At 50.7% G+C, this 19,989-nt stretch overlaps 2 protein-coding genes across 2 annotated transcripts; both read right to left on the bottom strand.

Annotated features, from left to right (window-relative positions):
• Positions 1-1,157: 1,157 nt before the first annotated feature.
• Positions 1,158-2,093, bottom strand: LOC119862306 (olfactory receptor 52B2-like). Its single transcript, XM_038418803.1, has one exon. The coding sequence runs from the start codon at positions 2,091-2,093 to the stop codon at positions 1,158-1,160; it is 936 nt and encodes a 311-aa protein (XP_038274731.1).
• A 13,034-nt stretch (positions 2,094-15,127) lies between these two features.
• Positions 15,128-16,069, bottom strand: LOC119844580 (olfactory receptor 52B2-like). Its single transcript, XM_038375621.1, has one exon. The coding sequence runs from the start codon at positions 16,061-16,063 to the stop codon at positions 15,128-15,130; it is 936 nt and encodes a 311-aa protein (XP_038231549.1). The 5' UTR covers positions 16,064-16,069.
• Positions 16,070-19,989: the final 3,920 nt, after the last annotated feature.

The raw sequence follows: 19,989 nt of genomic DNA, 5'->3' as shown, positions 1-19,989 counted from the left end.
TAGAGAGCATGTGCAAATGAGCCCTCACCCACTGCACCAGGCCACAGCACCTCCTGACTTCTCTCCCGCCAGTCACCCCCCAGAAACCCACCTGTGTAGGGAAGAGAGCGAGATCAGCCTGGGTAAGCCGGGCCCATCCATGGTACCATATGTACCATAAGGCAGCCGAACGTAAGGTCCGTGGGACACAGGCCTTGGCTATGGAGTGCGGGACTGACACTGGCAAAACAGTGACCCTGAGAAGGATTTAGGAGTTCACATATCTTTGTGGAAGGTGCTGTAATGAAAAACAAGTGACCGGGTTCAATAGAGGGGTGACTGGGTCTAATTCTAGGGCCAGTGTTATACAGGCAGTCAGACTGTGGTTCCTTCTGGCCTTAAACATTATGAATCACCATGTTTGCTGTGGGGTGGGGTGGGGGTGTGTGTGCTGCCCTTGCCATGTCCTCTTGGGGTGGATCTCCAGGTTAAGAAGGCCCATGATGGCACAGTCAAAGCCACCCCTGCTCGGGTTCTGGGCTGTGCAGAGGAGGGCCAAGCAATCCCTATGCTGTCTCGCTGAGGAGACTTGCTCCTGACTTCCATGCTGGCCCCAAAGTGTGCTCACTTTGCCAATGGGGAAAAGGAGGAGGAGAGAAACTCTCCCACGGTGACACAGCAGCTTGGAGGCAGAACCAAGACTAGAGCCCCTGTGTCCCAATGTGCAGTCCAGTGCACTTCCCACTGTCCCATGGCATGGCCCCCTTGGCTGCTGCTTTCTGTTGCAACTAAGAGTGCAGCTCAGATGCAGCTTGTCAGACAGGAGATGCGCACACCGTGCTCTCTCACAGGCTGATTTTGCCTTTGTGATTTCTTGGTTTGTTGTTTCCCTTCATCTTAGGTCACAGACTCATTCAGTCTGGTTGCCTTTTGTGGAAGTGAGCTATGTTGTTGTAGCCATGTCAGTCCCAGGATATTAGAGAGACAAAGTGGGGGTGGAGATATCTTTCATTGGACCCAACTTCTCTTGGCGAGAGAGACCAGCTTTCGAGCTTACACAGGGTAAGTACATAGTTAAAACATCCCTATAGTTCCAATGAAAACCTGGCTTTAATTTCCAAGTCCCAAAGCATTTTCTGTTGCCTCCTTGAGCTCAGCAGGAAGCTTCTGCTGCAGCATCAATTTAATACATTGGTCACCCGTTTCAGGATCTCTTTTGTTGTCACCGCATAAACGATGGGGTTTAACATGGGGGGAATGAGCAGATACAGGTTGGCCAGTAGGATGAGAATATAACCAGGGATGATGTGCCCAAACTGGTGTGCAAAAGAGGAGAAAAAGGCCGGCGTGTAGAACATCAGTATGACACAGACATGGGAGCCGCAGGTGCGGAGAGCCTTAAGCCGGGCGTCCTTGGAAGGGAGCCGGAAGACGGCCCTGAGGATCAACACATAAGATATAGCAATGAGCACAGCATCCAAACCAATTACAAAAATAGCCATGGCTGCACCATACCAGACATTGACTGTGATGTCGTCACAGGCCAGCCGGGTTATGCCCATGTAGTCACAATAATTGTGAGACAGGAGGTTGGTTCTGCAGAAATTCAGCTGCTTCACGAGAAAGATGAGAGGGAAAATGATACAGAAACTTCTTGTAACAATTGCCAGCCCCATCTTCCCAATCACAGACTTGGTTAGCACGGTGGTGTATCTCAGGGGGTCGCAGATGGCAACGTACCGATCAAATGCCATGGCCAGCAGGATGGCCGACTCGGCAGTAAAACTGACATGGATGAAGAACATCTGGGTCAGGCAGGCAGCAAAAGAAATTTCCCCCGCTCTAAACCAGAATAGAGCCAGCATCCTGGGCACTGCTGTGGTAGATAACAGCAGATCAGCAGTGGCCAGCATGGACAGGAAAAGGTACATGGGCTCATGGAGGCTTTGTTCTGTTAGTATGATGACTAGGAGGAGAGAGTTCCCACAAAGTGTTGTAACGTACATCAGACAGAAGGGGATGGCCATCCAGACATGAGACTCCTCTGTACCTGGGATGCCAGTCAGGATGTAGGTCACATGGTCAAAAACAGTGTGATTTTCAGCTGGCGTCATGTACCATCACTTGGATCTTCTATTCATTTTCCAGTAACTAAGAGCAAAAGAGAAAATCAGTGAGAACTGGAGTGTCAGCCAGGACTGGGATGCGTTTGTTGAGAGAATCATAGATACCATCAAAAACGTCATTGTGTGACAGCTGCCTGTTAGGTGCACCATAAATCCAGAAACACTCTTGTGATGGGGTGTACAAACCCCACACTAGGCTACAAGGGGCTGAGGGATTATTTTGGGCTCAGACAGCCCCACCCCACCAAATTTCCAGCAAATGCTCCATCTGCGGGAGAAATTAAAAGGCAGGGAATTAGCTCGTTTGGGTGGCAGAGCTGGAGGTGAGCAGACCTGCAGCCCACAGCTCCAGCAGAGCAGAGGGAAGCCTAAGACCCTGACACAGCTGCCGAAAGGGGCCCTCCCCAAGAGAAGGGAGGGAGACACCCTGGAGACAACCAGAGAGGGATGTTCCCTGTGGACTGTGGACATTGGTAACCCCCTCTTAGCCATAGTGGTTTGGGTTTCTCCACTAGTGGGAAACCTTGGACTAAGCTGACCCCAAGTGTGGTGGACAAGAGGAAGAGGTCCAGGAAGGACTGCCCGACTGTTGGTAGCCCAAATGGCTGACTGGTGCAGTGGGAGGGCCCGGGCTCCCCTCCACACAACCCACTTGGCAGTCGCGAGTTGCAGCTATGACCATTAGGCCACACTCCCCAAGTGGGAACCGTTACAACTCTCCTGCTCTGGAAGGTCTCCATTCCAGAAGAGGGAAGATGGTTTGGATGGTTCTGGCCCCAGGTGAAGCAGGGCGTGCCCTCCTGGTGTTGCTGTCCATAGCAGACTCTCTCCTCCGCACGTTTGGCCAGGAGGGATTTTAAAGGTGTTTACCCTTCCCTTTATATTTATGACACTGACGATGCGGCTGGGTGTGCAAGGTTGGTGGCAGGGCAAATATGCAGCCCATGGGTTCAGCCTCTCCCACTGCTGGTCCCTCAGCACAGCCCCGCTATGTGCCGGCCCTTGGCCAGCAGGACCCCTTCCCGTTTCCCATCGTCACTGGCTGGCCACTGTGAGCTGTAGTGGCCGGTGAGTACGGGCAGGCACCAGGCAGCGGCCGGTTACCCGTTGACTCTGCTGCCCACCCATCAGCCCTTTACATGTTCCCCTTCTTGCTGTCCTCTCTCTGCTTTGCCCCTTCACCTTCCCCAGCTCTGCTGCTCCCCCCGATCCTCCCCCAGTGGGGCACGTCCCGCTCCCAGCGCTGTGCAGAGAACCTGCCCCTCATCGGAGCGCTCAGCTTATCAGCAAACTGGTCGGCAGGATCCTTCCTTCCCCCACTGTCTCTGGCTGGGCCAGCACCCTGGGAAAACCCAAGACCCTCCGGCCCAGGGCGCTGGCCAGGAGGTGCTGAGACCTGCTTGTGCCAAAGCCCCACACAGCGCTGGCACGGTGAAGCCTCTCTGCCCCTCAGCTAAGCTCCGGAGTGGCAGGGGGGAGGAAGGGGAAGCAATTTCCAGCCTGTTCATGCCCCGAACCTACAGGCTCCACAATAGCCCCTGAGGCAGGTGTTAAGCACTCCTCTTCACTCCCTAGCCCTCCACCCTGGATCCTGGCCCCAAGGAGCCTGGGTCTGCTCCCCCCCACTAAGCCACTTCTCTGGCCCGGTTCTCTGAAGCCCCTGCAGTCAGGTTCCCTGGGCCCTGGTGCACAATGCATCCTTAGGGCTTAACCCCTTCCTGACCATGCCGTAGCCGGGGGACAGGAGGTGGCTGGGTTATGTTGGTCTGGGTAGGAAGGGACAAGCTGCTTCCAGACACGGGGAGGGTGGGGAAAGAAGAGATAAGCTCTGCAAAGACATGGGCCAGATCATCCCTTTCGCCCCTCCTCCTCCCCTGAGACTGGAACCAGCTCCCTTCTCTTCCCCCACACACGCAGTGCGGAAAGGCTGCTGCTGGCCACATTCTTGTGTGAACCCTGCAGAAATATTGGTGAGTGGGTGTGTGATGCTGTGTGATCCTTGAAACCAGCTAATTTTTGCCAACTGGAACGGACCCAGTCCTGGGTTCCTTATGGCATTAATGGAAGTGTTGCCTGAGTGAAGGCCTTGGGATTTGGGGTGCAGAATATCACAGGGCCTGAGTAGGGTTTCAATGAGGTTTACTCTGCACAGTCACATAACCAAGAATGGCCCAGTCCAGGGCCCACTGAGTTCAACAGCAAGACCCCCAGTGACTTCCGTGGGACTGGATCAGGGAAATCCGGTGACCTCTCCCGAACACTGAACCACAGTGCAGTCACAGGAGCATTATCTCCGTGCCCTGGCTCCCCTCCTGCCCTGGCAGTTAGAGTTACGCCCTCCCCCCCACTTCTATCCAACCCCAGCTCAGACATTTCAGAGCTTTCATGTGTTTCCATTCGCCCCTTCACAGATTCATTCCATGCAAAGGACTCACCAGGCTCCGGCCCCAGCTGGGGAGGAGAAATCTCCGTCTGTGACCCTGTCGGGGAGCTACAAGCAGCAGGGAATCCGCACTGACCGGGGCTGTGGTACAGGGATATTTATCCTGCTGCCCTGTGAATCCCAGGGGGGGCTCAGAGCCAGCCCAGAGCCCCAGGGACCTGGCCTGGGTGACTGGCTCAGGTGGGGAAGAGCAGCAGAGAATTAACCCTTTCCTCCTCTCACTTGTTTGATTTGATCATTTCTCCTTTTGTACGTTATTTAGAAAGGTCCTTGTGACACTGAGGCCCTGGCAAAAAGTTCCCTGTTCTTTGCAAACAACTCTCATCTCAGGCTTGACAAACTCACTACACCACACACAAGTCTTTCAGAATATTAACTCATAAAGAGTAGCATGTAAGGTGTGTGCAGAAAGCTTGTAACTTGTCAGGCTTCATAACCATTGCAAAAGGCATGTCCAGGTACTAGTTAAGGAATAACATATTGATATCGACAGTGTGCTCTCTGGACTTGGAGTAGAAGTTAGTCACCAGGGTATCGTGTGTCTTGCTGATGGCTATTCCTGGAGGGCATCGTCACCCCACCCTGGTTAGCTGGGGATGTAATGCCAGGCTCAGTTGTCCACCCTTGCTCCATCCCAAGATGATCAATGGAAAACCATCAGAGACAACTGCAAACAATCAACACCACTTGGAGGTATATGAAGGAACAATAAAAACAAAGAGGATTTCCCTGCCTGTGAACAGAGACAAAAGATTATTTCAGAATAACACAGAGTGGGGAGAGGCCCTCTGGATCATTCACTGAGGAGGCATCTTGGAGTGAGGGGAAGTTCTCATGAAAAATTGGATCCTGGTTCATGTGAATCCAGCCAGCTCTGCAACAGACTAAACTTTGAGAGGGAGGAACCTACTAGTAGGAAAGGGAACTTTCCAAGTTCTCATTTTGTGATGTTATATTGTAACCATTTGTTTCCACCACTCTCTCGTTTCTAGTTAACTCTCCTTTCTTCTTAAATAAACCAACTTTTATTTTATTGTAAGTGCTCATATGCGCTGCGTGTAATACAGGAATGGTGATTTATGTCAAAACTGATAAACTGGGATACGCTGCTCCTTTTGGGGCAGAGATTCTGGATTTCTCTAAGTAGCCAGTGTCAGGGGCTGGATGTCACAGGGGAATGATTCACAGGGGCTCAGAAGTGGAGGTGCCCTTATTGTTAACCTGTAAGGTGAAGTCAGGGCTGGCCTAGCCCAGAGGAAGGTGCCTGAGTGGCAGACAGGCAGGTGGTGTCCGGGAGCCAGCACCCAACCATCACAAGAGAGACTCCCACTCTCTGAGGCAGGGGGTACCGAGGTGACTCACAGTCCTAGGACCCCTGAGAGCCATCACAGTAGTTCTTATACTTATCGACTTCACCTGCGCCTCTCGTGGAGTATAGGAGTCGACAGGGGAGCGGCAGCAGTCGATTCACCGTAGTGAAGACACAGCGGTGAGTAGGTCTAAGTACGTCGACTTCAGCTACGTTATTCACATAGCTGAAGTTGCGTAACTTAGATCGATCACCCACCCCGCGTAGTGTAGACCAGGGCTTAGAGAAGACAAACTGAGCCACACATCAGTGTGCAGTCACTTGCTTTTGGCAAAAACGGCAAACTATCTCCTGATCTGTTTCGTTAATTATTTGGCCTGCACGGTGTTTTCTGGGGAGAGGTGCCAGACGGACAGGGCTGGAGGCTGGAGTGCCTGGAGCAGATGCAAGATGGGCAGCCACAGTGCAGGGAGTCCCAACCTCAACCCCTACTAGGGTACGGCAGCCACCAGCTGCCAATTAACTACCCACGGTGAATGCGGTGCAGGATCTCAGCCACCATTCTGGACAGGAGCCTGCACTGCGTGATGGATGTTTGGATCCAGTTTGGTTGTTCCGCTTCAGGCTGTTTTTATAAGATAGGGGCCACTGATGGACAACCAGGGCTGCGGTTCAGATTTCGGCCATACCCGAAGATTCAGGGATGTCCAGCGTGTTAGGTGTTTGGAATATACATGTCTCAAACCATATGGCTGCTGGCCTCTGGGACCAGCTTCCCAGGCTAAGCACCAGTCACACCAGTGTCAAGCCATCTTTGCCTCCAGCCCCATGGAACCTAGTAGCAGGCTTCGGCTGGGGCACAGATCCTAGCCTGCAATCTCTTGGGGACTGGGCTGGTTTTGAGTTCTTTGTTTCTTTGGGGCCGAGTACTATGGGGCCCCTGACCAATTGCCACAGAAACAATAATAAACATCACTAATCATGTGAATCTGGCCCTTGATATTTTGACAGGGGGTGCTTTACGCCCACTCTGCCCTCGTGCCAGGTGCAGCACAAGGTGCAGAGCAGGGCAGAACTAGTTTTTCCCCAGATTTTTGGAAATATCTGAATAGGGAAGAGCCTAGAAACTGAGCCATTTCCCTCCAGCTGCAGCTTCCCTGCCTCTCATTCCAATCACAGTCCACACCCCACTGGGCCCTGCTGAGTGCCGGAGAGCTGCCCCCAACCCAGATGGTCAATGCCAACGACGCACCAGGCTCCTGCCCAGCTGGGGATGAGGAATCTCTGCCTGTGATCTGGGTGGGGAGCGGCAGGCGGTTGGAAACCCGCACTAACCAGGGCTGAGACACAGGGATATTTATACTGCCGCCCTGGGAATCCCAGTGAGGGGCTCCAAGCCAGAGGGAGCCCACAGCACTGATATAAACCTGCTGCAAGTGCCTTAAATGCTTAATATTCAGATGCTGTTTGCAGTGTAGATGTAGCTGTGTCCATCCCAGGATATTAGAGAGACAGGCTTGTCTCTCTCACCAACAGATGTCAGTCCAATAAAAGGTATTACCGCTCCCACCTTGTCTCTCCAATATTCAGCTCTGACTTTCTCAGGTTTTTTTCCCTTCCCTCTTTCCATCAGGTGCAATGAACACAGCCCAGCCCGGAATAACCCGCATCACAGGAGATGCTACTGTGCATGCCCATCGCCCCTTCTGGCTAAGTCTCTCACGTGCCAAGTTACTGTGCAGCTGAGCACCTGAGCAGCTCCCGGTTTGTAGGGTATTTATCCTCACAGCAGCCCTGTGAGGAAAGGCAGGGTTGTTGTCCCCAGTGAGGCACAGAGAGGCTAAGTGACTCACCCAAGGTCATGCAGGAAGTTGGCAGTGATGCAGAGAATTGAACGGGGATCTCCTAGCTACCAGGGGGGTGTCCAATCCATGGCCCATCCTATCTCCCATAGTCTATCTAAGGGTCTCAATGAGCTTCACGCATATCCATGAGTCAGTCTAACCCCCCTTCTCCTGCTCTGTGAGCTGAGTCAGCAGCGTTAGCTACATTTTACAGATGGGGAAACTGAGGCACAAGAGGAGGGTAGTGATTTGTTCAAGGTGACACAGTGATTTGGTAGCAAAACCTAGGACCCCAAAAGCCCAGGCACCTCCTGTAACTACTAGGCCTTACTTCCTCTCATGTGTTTCTGTGGGCGATCATACCATCCATGGCTATTAAACATCCCAGGGGAGAGACACCCATGAGCTGCAGGGCAGAAGCCATCCAACAACAGATGAGAGTGAGGGGAAAACTCTCCCTATGAGCAGGTTACTCCAGAACTGCCCATGCTGGGACTTCTTGCATGGCTGGTCTGTGTCAGGGCCAGGCCACTGGGCCGGCTGCCCGCTGCTCTAATGGCAGGTCCTGTGTCCACCTGTACCTAGCCTGGCCAGGCTGAATTCACCCAGTTCCTCTGAGTGGAGGGCTCACAGCCACGTTCCTCTGCTGCCCTCCACAGGGCTGAGGAGAGCATGAGAACTCTCATGAGGGAGGCTTCTCTGCTCCTTGAAGTCTTTGAACCATGATTTAAGGACTTCAATAGCTCAGACATGGGTTAGGTTTTTCATAGGAGTGGGTGGGTGAGATTCTGTGGCCTGCGCTGTGCAGGAGGTCGGACTAGATGATCAGAATGGTCCCTTCTGACCTTAGTATCTATGAATCTATAAACTTCAGATAAAAAGAAAAGCATAAGCTTTCGTGAGCTACAGCTCACTTCATCGGATGCATTTCCACCAAATGCATCCGATGAAGTGAGCTGTAGCTCATGAAAGCTTATGCTCAAATAAATTGTTAGTCTCTAAGGTGCCACAAGTCCTCCTTTTCTTTTTGCGAATACAGACTAACACGGCTGCTACTCTGAAAACTGTAAGGAGAGTGATCACTTAAGGTGAGCTATTACCAGCGGGCGGGGGGGGGGGGGAGGAAGCCTTTTGTAGTGATAATCAAGGTGGGTCATTTCCAGCAGCTGACAAGACCTTCTTAGGAAAAGTGGAGGTGGGGAGGATAAACACGGGGAAATAGTTTTACTTTGTGTGGTGACCCATCCACTCCCAGTCTCTATTCAAGCCTAAATTAATTGTATCCAGTTTGCAAATTAATTCCAATTCAGCAGTCTCTCCTGTTATGAAGTCTGTTGTGAAGTTTTTTTGTTGAAGAATTGCCACTTTTAGGTCTGTAATTGAGTGACCAAAGAGATTGAAGTGTTCTCCGACTGGTTTTTGAATGTTATAATTCTTGACGTCTGATTTGTGTCCATTCATTCTTTTACGTAGACACTGTCCAGTTTGACCAATGTACATGGCAGAGGGGCATTGCTGGCGCATGATGGCCTATATCACATTGGTAGATGCGCAGGTGAACGAGCCTCTGATAGTGTGGCTGATGTGATTAGGCCCTATGATGGTGTCCCCCGAATAGATATGTGGACAGAGCTGGCAACAGCTTTGTTGCAAGGATAGGTTCCTGGGTTAGTGGTTCTGTTGTGTGGTGTGTGGTTGCTGGTGAGTATTTGCTTCAGATTGGGGGGCTGTCTGTAAGCAAGGCCTGGTCTGTCTCCCAAGATCTGTGAGAGTGATGGGTCGTCCTTCAGGATAGGTTGTAGATCTCTGATGATGCGTTGGAGAGGTTTTAGTTGGGGGCTGAAGGTGATGGCTAGTGGGGTTCTGTTATTTTCTTTGTTGGGCCTGTCCTGTAGTAGGTGACTTCTGGGTACTCTTCTGGCTCTGTCAATCTGTTTCTTCACTTCAGCAGGTGGGTATTGTAGTTGTAGGAATGCATGATAGAGATCTTGTAGGTGTTTGTCTCTGTCTGAGGAGTTGGAGCAAATGTGGTTGCATCGTAGAGCTTGGCTGTAGACAATAGATCATGTGGTATGATCTGGATGAAAGCTAGAGGCATGTAGGTAGGAATAGCGGTCAGTAGGTTTCCGATACAGGGTGGTGTTTATGTGACCATCACTTATTTAGCACCGTAGTGTCCAGGAAGTGGATCTCTTGTGTGGACTGGTCCAGGCTGAGGTTGATGGTGGGATGGAAATTGTTGAAATCATGGTGGAATTCCTCAAGAGCTTCTTTTCCATGGGTCCAGATGATGAAGATGTCATCAATGTAGCGCAAGTAGAGTAGGGGCATTAGTGGCTGAGAGCTGAGGAAGCGCTGTTTTAAGTCAGCCATAAAAATTTTGGCATACTGTGGGGCCATGCGGGTACCCATGGCAGTGCCACTGATTTGAAGGTATACATTGTCCCCAAATGTGAAATAGTTATGGGTGAGGACAAAGTCACAAAGTTCAGCCATCAGATTTGCTGGGACGTTATCAGGGATACTGACGGCTTGTAGTCCATCTCTGTGTGGAGTGTTGGTGTAGAGGGCTTCTACATCCATAGTGGCCAGGATGGAGCTGCTGGTGCTGGCTGGACTCCCGCCTGCCCACTTTTCACTCCCCTTACGCTGGGGTCAGTTTCACAGAGCAACAGATGAAACCTCTCCACGAACGTCGACAAAGCCTGACAGCTACGGTCACTGCAAAGGGTGGGTTTTTTCCCCTCTCTTATCTGGAGTTTTGTCTGTGCTCAATAATGTAGATGCTGAAACAACTGGTTATGTAGTACAACTAAATGTATTATTCAGACCTCAATATAATAGCCAGGGTGAGCCTACATGAATGCAGGAGAACTCCAGTGGTCAGACATCCTAACCCTAGTTTGCTTTACTAAGGTATCACATGTGTATATAAGGCCAACTCACGCAGGGGTCATAAAACCCCTCATCCATTTAGTTCCAGAGGTCCCATGTTTGACCCCTACTGCTGACACCCCTATGGGGGTTGATATATAGCTATAGTCCTGCTTTGCATGCGTTAGACACGACTAGATGACTTATTGAGGTCCCTTCCAGCCCTTTGTTTTACAGTCAAAATAACAAATCACTAGCAAGTGCTCTCAGTCCAGCGAGGCTGCCTTGTTACTGCAGTGCTGGACCAGCTGGTCTGGAGTGTTATTCCTAACAAGGAATTGGAAATGTTACTTGTGCGGGTGTGCGGAGCTGTTTTATGGGAAAGGCAGATACCGGATTCCTAAGAAGAGAAAGAAAGGGAATGGTCATTTCCACTGTCAGTATTGAAAAGGTTCCTATAGAAAATCCCGCTGTTGGCTCTTGCAAGGCTGGGGCTGCACAGTCTGAGTAAGTGCCTGGAGCCTGAGAGAGGAATTCCAGCACAGAATTGGTAAGTAGATTGACTTTCCTCCCCTCCACATAGGTCACATTTCTTAAAAAAGGGGGCAGGGGGTCCAGAGGTTAGACAGGGCTCAGGGCACTCCCCTGGGATGGAAACCCAGGGTCAAGATGCTGCTCAAACCCAGTCGAGCACTGGAACGTGGGCCCCCGACATCCGAGGGGAGTGGTTGCACCACTGGCTCCAGTCTGTCTCCATTTTCTCAATCTCCCAGTGGAAGCACTTCCACTTTGTGAAACCCATTAGACATTCCCTGGGCCAAAGAGCTAGAGACCGACTCTCGAGGCCAGTGACTGGGGCATTCCCTGGGGAGACCTGGGGCCGCGTCTCTGCTCCAGCCACCACACAAAGTGGACCAGCTCTGTGACTGCCCAAATTGACCCCACCCCAAATCCAGTGTGTCTGTGAGTCAGCAGCTGCCCCCGGCCTGGGTGTAAGTGAGGGCACCTGGGCCGGAGGAGGGGGCAGGTGAGGCCCGGGGAGACCGAAGGAACAGCACAGGCCTGCCTGAGGGAAAGCTGCCGATGGAGAGCTTGGGGGACAGCTGTTGGCAGGGGCTGGCTGGAGCTGGGGAGCCCTGCTGAGTGGCAGGGAGGCCCCAAGGAACGAGGGGAAGAGCCAGCATGGACTGCGTAAGCCAGACCCAGAGTGCAGGGCTCACAGCCAGGAGGTCTGAGGAGTGTGCCAACGCAGGGAACTCTACGGCAGAAGACCTGGCACCCAAGTGGAGGGCTGTGGGAGGAGCCAAGGAACAAAGGGGGTCCTGGCAGGAGGTTCCCCAAAACAGGGGTAGGACTCCTCGACTGGGAGGCCAGGACAAGTGGAATCCTGCCAGGGGCACTCTCACAGGAGACCTGAGTGGGGGCGATGGGAGAAGAGTTGTGGAGAGAAGCGGGTCTGGTAGGTCTTGGGGGGAGGCCTGGAGAGTGGAGGCCTGGAAAGGGGGCTGATGAACTAGACAGAGAGGTGAGACAATACTCCTTTGCATGGGCAACTACAGGGGAAAATGAGGCAGGCTTATCTGTCATGCTACCATTTGCCATTGGAAGTAGCCCCAGGCAGGGCTGCTTTGTCATAAGCCCCACCCCAGAATACCCCATAGCTGGTGGTTAGGGGACACCCTGGGATGTGAGGGACCCAAATGAAGGCCCTGCTCTGATTCAGACAGATTAATCACGTGACAGATTGGATCACAGAGACCCCTTTGGGACTTCCACCTGATGTGCTGAGACTGCCTCTGAGCCTGTTTCCCCTGGCAGCTAGGGACTTCAGAGCCCTGCCTGGTTTTGCCAGCCATGCTAGCCTGCTGCAAACACAGACCCAGGTCTGACCCACGTCCCCCAAAGCTGAGACTTAACTGAAAACAGCTTAAGAAGTGCTCCTGTCTCCAGCACCCAGATACCCAGTTCCCAATGGGATCAAAACCCCAAATAAATCCGTTTTACTCTGGATAAAGCTTATACAGGGTAAACTCATAAATTATGCGCCCTCTATAACACTGATAGAGAGATTTGCGCAGCTGTTTGTCCCCCCAGGTATTAATCACTTACTCTGGGTTTATCAATAAACAAAAGTGATTTTATTAAGTATAAACGGTAGGATTTAAGTGGTTCCAAGTAATAACAGACAGAACAAAGTAAATTACCATGCAAAATAAAACAATAACATGCAAGTCTAAGCCTAATACAGTAAGAAACTGATTACAGATGAAACCTCACCCTCAGAGATATGCCAATAAGCTTCTTTCACAGACTAGACTCGTTTCTAGTCTGGGCCCAATCCTTCCCCAGGTACAGCCTTTGTTCCAGCTCAGGTGGTAGCTAGGGGATTTCTCATGATGGCCGCCCCCTTTGTTCTGTTCCACCCCCTTATATGGCTCTGGCACAAGGCGGGAATCTTTTGCCTCTCTGGGTCCCCATGCCTCCTTTTAAATGGAAAAGCACCAGGTTAAAGATGGATTCCAGTACTAGGTGACATGGTCACATGTCCTGTGAGACCCCAAGCCTTCATTCCTCCCAGCCTGACTCACAGGAAGGTCTGCAAGTAAACAGAGCCATCTACAGTCAATTGTCCTAGTTGATGGGAGCCATCAAGATTCTACAAAAAGAACAGGAGGACCTGTGGCATCTTAGAGACTAACAAATTTATTTGAGCATAAGCTTTCATGGGCTACAGCTCACGTCATCGGATGCGTGTGGAAACAGACTAACACGGCTGCTACTCTGAAACCAAGATTCTAAACCACCATTAATGGCCCACACTTTGCATAACTACATGTGATGTTATGAGTGCAATATCATATCTCATTGAAAGGTGACAGGGCCAGAAAGAGTTAATTAACTCACAGACTGACCTGACCCATGGCCAAACTCTAAAGACTTGTTAGGAAGAGATGTAAATGAATAGAGCTTTGAAATGCAGCCTGCATTGTTAGAGATAGAAGGATAGATGTTTGCTCAGGTCTTGTGATGTAAGCAAACAAGTCTTTTCTATTGCTATAGCTTTGATTCAAACATCAAAAAAGTCATATTAACATTTAGGAAGACACTTGAGTGAAATAGTATAATTGTCTATATGTCTCTTTGAAGGTTGTGGTAACCAGTTGCTGAACTGTTTAACGGATAAATTACCCTGTGCTAATTGCCATGATGTTTAGGAGAATGAAAGTTAAGACTATTGTTTTCTCAGGCCAAAAGGCTGCTGGAAATGTATAAAAAACCCTGGGACACGATCCTTCTTCATCTCAAATCTGCTTTGGGTTTCAAGAAGGGGAAACCTTAAGCCATAAGGATTGAGATCCCCAGTCACTAACGGGATTCTCCCTGAATATGGACATTGGACTATAACCTATGGACTATTTCTAAAAGGACTTTTGGAAACTACAAGCGCATCTCTGCTATGTATCTGAACCTCAAGAATTGAACTCAAGTCTGTATGTATATTGATCTTTTAACCAACACTCTCTCTCTTTTCTTTTTAAATAAATTTTAGTTTAGTTAATAAGAATTTACTATAAGTGTGTATTTTGGGTAAGAGCTGAGTTATCATTTGACATGGGTCTGGGGTTTGGTCCTTTGGGGTCAGGAGAACCTTTTCTTTTATACGATGAAATCAGATTTTCAGAATTTATCATTCTACGTTTGACATGTGTGTCTGGATGGAGGCCTGAGGCTGGATCACTTTAAGGGAACTGCATTATTTGGGCTTCTGAGTAACCAGGGAGGTGCTGTAGAAGCTGTTTTGGGCTGGCTGGGTAAATCTAAGTATTGGAATATCCAACAGCTTTTGGGGTTTGTCTGGCCCATTCTGTTTGCAGTTCACCCTGATTGAGTGACCTCAGCTGGCTCCCACATCGTCACACTACAATAGGACCTCAGAGTTATAGTTCACACTCAATAGATTATAAGTTTTGTAATGATACCTTGTAAGAGACCTTTTGCATGAAGCATATTCAAGTTACATTATATTCACACTCATTAGCATATTTTCATACAATCATATGGAGTGCAACGTCACAAGTCAGTTAACGACAGTTTCACAAAACATACACAGAGCGGGGTTGTACTCAGACTGCCAGGGCCTTCTGGCATGTCCCAACATGTGAATGCTTGACTTTGCAACCTTAATAATGTTCTTTTTAACATTGTCTTTTGCACATTCTATCGATCCGTTTGATCTCTTTATAATAATTTCTAAGAAGCTTGTCGTCTGAGCTCCTGTAGTCGAGAAGCGCAGAGGAACAGCTATTTTCGATTTGTAGAGGACTTTGATAGACAAGTACAAAATACACTCAGCCTGCGGTCGGATTAGAGCAGTATGGGGAAGCCTCAAATGAAACGATGTGTATCAGGAATTGTAGTCTGCCAAATTCAGCTTCATTATGTGGTGTCCTGCTTCGTCCCACTGCATTTCTCTACCCAACATCATTTCAACCCAATTTCATTTCTAAACAGACTCTTTGGCGAGTTTCATGGCTCGGCCCAGCTGCCACACTCAATGCAAGAAGACGCAGGTCGTTCCTCCCCACACCTGTTTGCTCCTCACCCCGTAAAAGATGAGGTTCAGCATGGGGGGGATGACGATGTAGAGGTTGGCCAGTAGGATGAGGGTGTGGCAGGGGATGTGGCGGCCAAACCGATGGGTGCTCCAGGAGAAAAACACTGGGGTGTAAAACATCAATATGACACAGACGTGGGAGCCGCATGTGTTCAGAGCCTTGAGATGGATGCCCTGGGATGGCAACCTAAAGAGAGACCTGAGGATGGAAGCATAGGAGACTGCAATAAAGATAGCATCCAATCCTGCTGATAGGAAACCAGCTGCTAAACCATACCAAATATTGACTGTTATGTCCCCACAGGCCAGCGTGGCCACACCTATGTGCTCGCAGTACGTGTGAGGCATAATATTATGTCCACAGTAGTTGAGCCGTTTAAGGAGAAAGACGGCTGGGAACATTATACAGAAGTTCCTGGTTAGGGCGGCCACGGCTATCTTCCTGATCACGGCGTGTGTTAATACAGTTCTGTACCGCAGGGGGTTGCAGATGGCAACGTACCGATCAAAGGCCTTGGCCAGTAGGATGGCCGACTCGGTAATGAAAAGAAAATCAATGAAAAACATCTGGATGAGGCAGCCATTGAAAGAGATCTCCTTGGAGAGAGACCAGAAAACACTTAGGGTTTTCGGCACCGTGGTGGTCGATAACAGCAGATCGGCCACTGTTAAAATGGAGAGGAAAATGTACATGGGCTCATGGAGGCTCGGCTCTGTTATGATGGTGAATAGGAGGACAGAGTTCCAGAAAAGGGCAACAACGTACATCAGACAGAAGGGGATGGAGAGCCAGACGTGCGCCTGCTCCATGCCTGGGATGCCGACCAGCACGACCGTTGCAGAGTGGGAGCTGGTAGAATTGAGCACTGACATGGGACGATGCAGGCCTGTCACTGCCACGCCGGCTCCCTAGCCTGTGGGGGAAGATAAGAACGGTCGCTGTCAGAATTGCTGAAACTACAGAGTTCATTGCCAGTAATGTTCATTAGCAAGTCCCCCTTCCCCCATTTGGGCGAGCCGGCGTTCGCAGGGTGTATTCTCTATTTGCAAATAGTCAGTGACCAGTCTGAATGAATGTCGGATGTTTGGTCATGAGCTGTTTCCTCCAGCTATTCACTACTCATTATCTGAGCTGTGTGATTGGCCACTGTCACAGACCCACAGGATCCTGCTGCACCCCCAGCTTTGGAACCCCGTCAGCATGCCAGACCCCAAGTGGTTTCCCTCTTCCTCCGAGGTAGGTCATTCAGCCCTCTGGCTTCACACCATGAGCTCTGCCCAGCGAGTCCAACAGAGGCAGACAGACCCCTGGGAGACACTGGTCCATGCTGCAGGGGTTAATGCCCCTTGCCCAGCATTTGCAGTGACATTCAAACAGCATTGTCAAAACAGTGGGCTTATTAGTCGAGGAATGCAGCATGGGAAGTCCTAGATAAGCACAGAGAACTGATGGTTAAAGCATCATTTGTTCTGATCAGCCCAGGGCCCTGCCAAGCTGTAGTGAGCTGCATTGTTCAGGCTCTGTCTGTCTCTGTGTCAATGTCCCAGTGACTGGCTTTGCCATTGTCTTCTCCAATTCTCCACTGATATGGGGACCCCTCGGCCAGTCCTATTTAGTGACCCATTCAGGCTCAGATAGCTGGGTGACATTCCTAACTATGTTTCTTAGCCTGCCCTGAGAGCAAACAGTCCTTCCCCACTCCCCCGGATAACGATGCAAAATAGAGGGGAAACTGAGGCATGTATAGGCTACATAAAAATATGACAGAAAATTCTCCCTTCACCACAGCCACGTAGAATCATGTCTGCTTCCTGAATGGGATCATTTAATAAGGAGAATAACAAACATATGGAAGGGACAATGCCATTCTGGGTTGTATTTTGGAGGGACAAACATTCATGCTAAAATGTAGGATACATTCAGATTTTCAATACCCAGCCACCACCCGCTTGCTCCAAAGAATGATTTCACCCTGTGATTCTCTCTTGCCGCTTTTCTGTGCAGAGACATTCTTGCATCAATAACTTTCTGCTCCACCCGCTCTAGGGCATTACAGAATTGTACCCTCTTGAATGCAGTTTGCAAAATAAGAAGATAAAGTGCCTTGGCTCTTGTGTGACCATGCCCTCCTGGGCAAAGTCTTCCCAGCCTAATCGAGTCACTGTCTCACAGTAACTTAGCACAGGGGTGAGTGATGGCACAAAGCGCTGGGCAGGAGAGAATCAGACTGGGTGAAAAGACCTGCAGAACGGAATCCCATGCCAACAGATTTACTTTCCTCGAATCTCGATAGCCCCGTGTGACAGGCGTCAAATTCCGATAGCCCAGCTGTTCAAGGGGACCTACAGGTTTGTTTTATAGTACCTAAAGAGGAGAAAAAAGTAAAAAGCTCCCAGCCCCAGTTTGGGTCTCAAACTCCAGTTGCCAATGGGCGTTTGATATTTCTGTGGGGTCACACCCTGACATCCAGCTCTTTGAGGCAGGGACTGCCTTTTTCTTATGTGTCCATACAGCACCTAATGCAATGGGGCCCTGATCCCCAATGTGGGCCCCTAGGCCCTACTGCAATACAAAACATACTCTTAACCATCCCCTATGGCTCTTCACCCCTGTCTTCTGGTGTGTGGCACGGGGCAGGAGCCAGCCCAGCGTCTGAGCCATACATGGTGGTGTGCACTGTCCTGACATCAGAGATGGACTCGCTCCGTACAGTCCCGCTCCAGGCAGCGGAATCGCCTGGGTAAGATCTGAGCAGGTGACTCCGCTGACCCCATGGAAGGACAGGTCCCATCCCCCTCCCGGGGATCCTTACCAGAGGAGTTAGATTGTCACAGGCAGAACCTCTGTCAGCTCAGGGCATGGCCGGGTGTCCCGGCACCGAGGCCACATTGTACTAAACCTGTCTGGGCCAGTGGCGTCTCCCAGCTCTGAGCCTAGAAGCTGAATTTCCTCCAGCTACAGATTCCCTGCCCGTCACTCCAGTCACAGTCCTCATCCCACTGGGCCCTGCTGAATGCCCGAGAGCTGCTCCCCACCCAAACGGCTAAGGCCAGCGACTCACCAGGCTCCTGCCCCGCCTAGGGGTGAGGAATCTCCGCCTGTGATCCGGGTGCGGAGCGGCAGGCGGCGGGGAATCGGCACTGACCGGGGCTGGCACCGGGATATTTATAGTGCTGCCCTGGGGATCCCAGCAGCCAGCAGGGAGCCCCAGGGACCCGGCCTCTGTAACTCAGGTGGTGAAGAGCAAGAGGGATTTAGCCCTTCGTTTCTCTGTGCATTTTTCTACATTAGCATTATCGGCATGATAATTCTGCCCTCCTCTAGCCCGAGGCGCTTTCTCATTGAACAGGGATCCCATTTCAGTATCTGATGGGGCTGTGCTCAGTGATCCAGGAGGTCCCTTCCAGTCCCACACACCAGCCCCCCATGCAGGCATGATCAGCCCGCTTAGGTGGTGACAGAGCCTCAAGCACTGGGCTGCTCATCAGCCCCAGAACAGAGACCAGCGATTTCTGCCAAGTGTGCTGCATGGCTCTGGCTTGGCGAGGGTGTCAGCGCTTCGAGCCCCGTCCTGCAGTCCCTGGCAAGGGAATCAAAGCGGTAGCATTTTACACCCATTCTCTACAGCTTCACATGAGGAGGCAAGTCCCCAGGCTGGGCAGTATCAGGCCCTCTGCATCGGGTGTGGCATCTCACCCATGGACTGTTACTGCTTTGCAACAGCCATCTGCTATTTCAGGGGCTCTTTAATTTTTCTGCACCCACAGATGTAGAGGAACACAGGTGATAAAGGGTTAATCCTTGTGGAAATTCCAGTAGCCATTTTTCTGGTCGTCAGCTGGTTCTGGAGCACAGCAATGGATTTATCGGGCCCCTGGTTCCTGGGCTACTGGTCCTCCCCGAGAAATCAGCAGAGACCTAGGGGAGGTTTGGAATGGAGTCTGCTGGAATTTCTACAGAGCAAGCAACCACTTGCATGGCATGCCGCAGGGCAGCTGAAATCAGAGGAGAAGAGACTGCAGTCCTGTGCTTGGAGTGGGTCACTGGGAGCTAGGTCTCCTGGGTTCAGCTGGTATCAACCAGCTTCCCAACAGGCATGGAGCTTTGAGAGGCCAGTCTGGATTTCTCAAGAATTAGGGAGTTATCAGGTGGCCATAATACAGCTGAGTAAATCAACTAATCGCTCACTCATGGCTCTGCTGCTGGGCAATTTTAGGCAAGACCGTTATAATCTGTTAGCCAACCAGTGAAATAGGGGTGCTAACCCTTGCCCACACGGAGTTTCATCGGCCGTGTTGCTGTAGCGGTGTCAGTCCTAGGATATTACAGAGACAAGGTGGGGGAGGAGATAACTTTTATGGGACCAACTTCAGCTGGTGAACTTGTCTCCCTCCCCACCTTGTCTCTCTCAGAGTCGTGCTGCGAGGAAAGGCACCTATGAAGGCCTTGATCAGCAGCACACTTAAGCGCATGCTTTACTTTAAGCATATGTGGCACCTTAGAGACACCTATGATGTTGTCCCCTGAATAGATATGTGGACAGAGTTGGCAACGGGCTTTGTTGCAAGGATAGGTTCCTGGGTTAGTGGTTCTGTTGTGTGGTGTGTGGTTGCTGGTGAGTATTTGCTTCAGATTGGGGGGCTGTCTGTAAGCAAGGACTGGCCTGTCTCCCAAGATCTGTGAGAGTGATGGGTCGTCCTTCAGGATAGGTTGTAGATCCTTGATGATGCGTTGGAGAGGTTTTAGTTGGGGGCTGAAGGTGATGGCTAGTGGCGTTCTGTTATTTTCTTTGTTGGGC

This window comes from Dermochelys coriacea, chromosome 1 (assembly GCF_009764565.3).
Source record: "Dermochelys coriacea isolate rDerCor1 chromosome 1, rDerCor1.pri.v4, whole genome shotgun sequence".
NCBI lineage: Eukaryota > Metazoa > Chordata > Testudines > Dermochelyidae > Dermochelys > Dermochelys coriacea.
The sequence above is the reverse complement of the archived record's forward strand: the minus strand, read 5'-3'. Positions and strand labels throughout refer to the sequence as shown.

Bases quoted from the DNA above. Each gene is read 5' to 3' on its own strand.
- LOC119862306 (XM_038418803.1), bottom strand. From the start codon at position 2,093: ATGACGCCAGCTGAAAATCACACTGTTTTTGACCATGTGACCTACATC.
- LOC119844580 (XM_038375621.1), bottom strand. From the start codon at position 16,063: ATGTCAGTGCTCAATTCTACCAGCTCCCACTCTGCAACGGTCGTGCTG.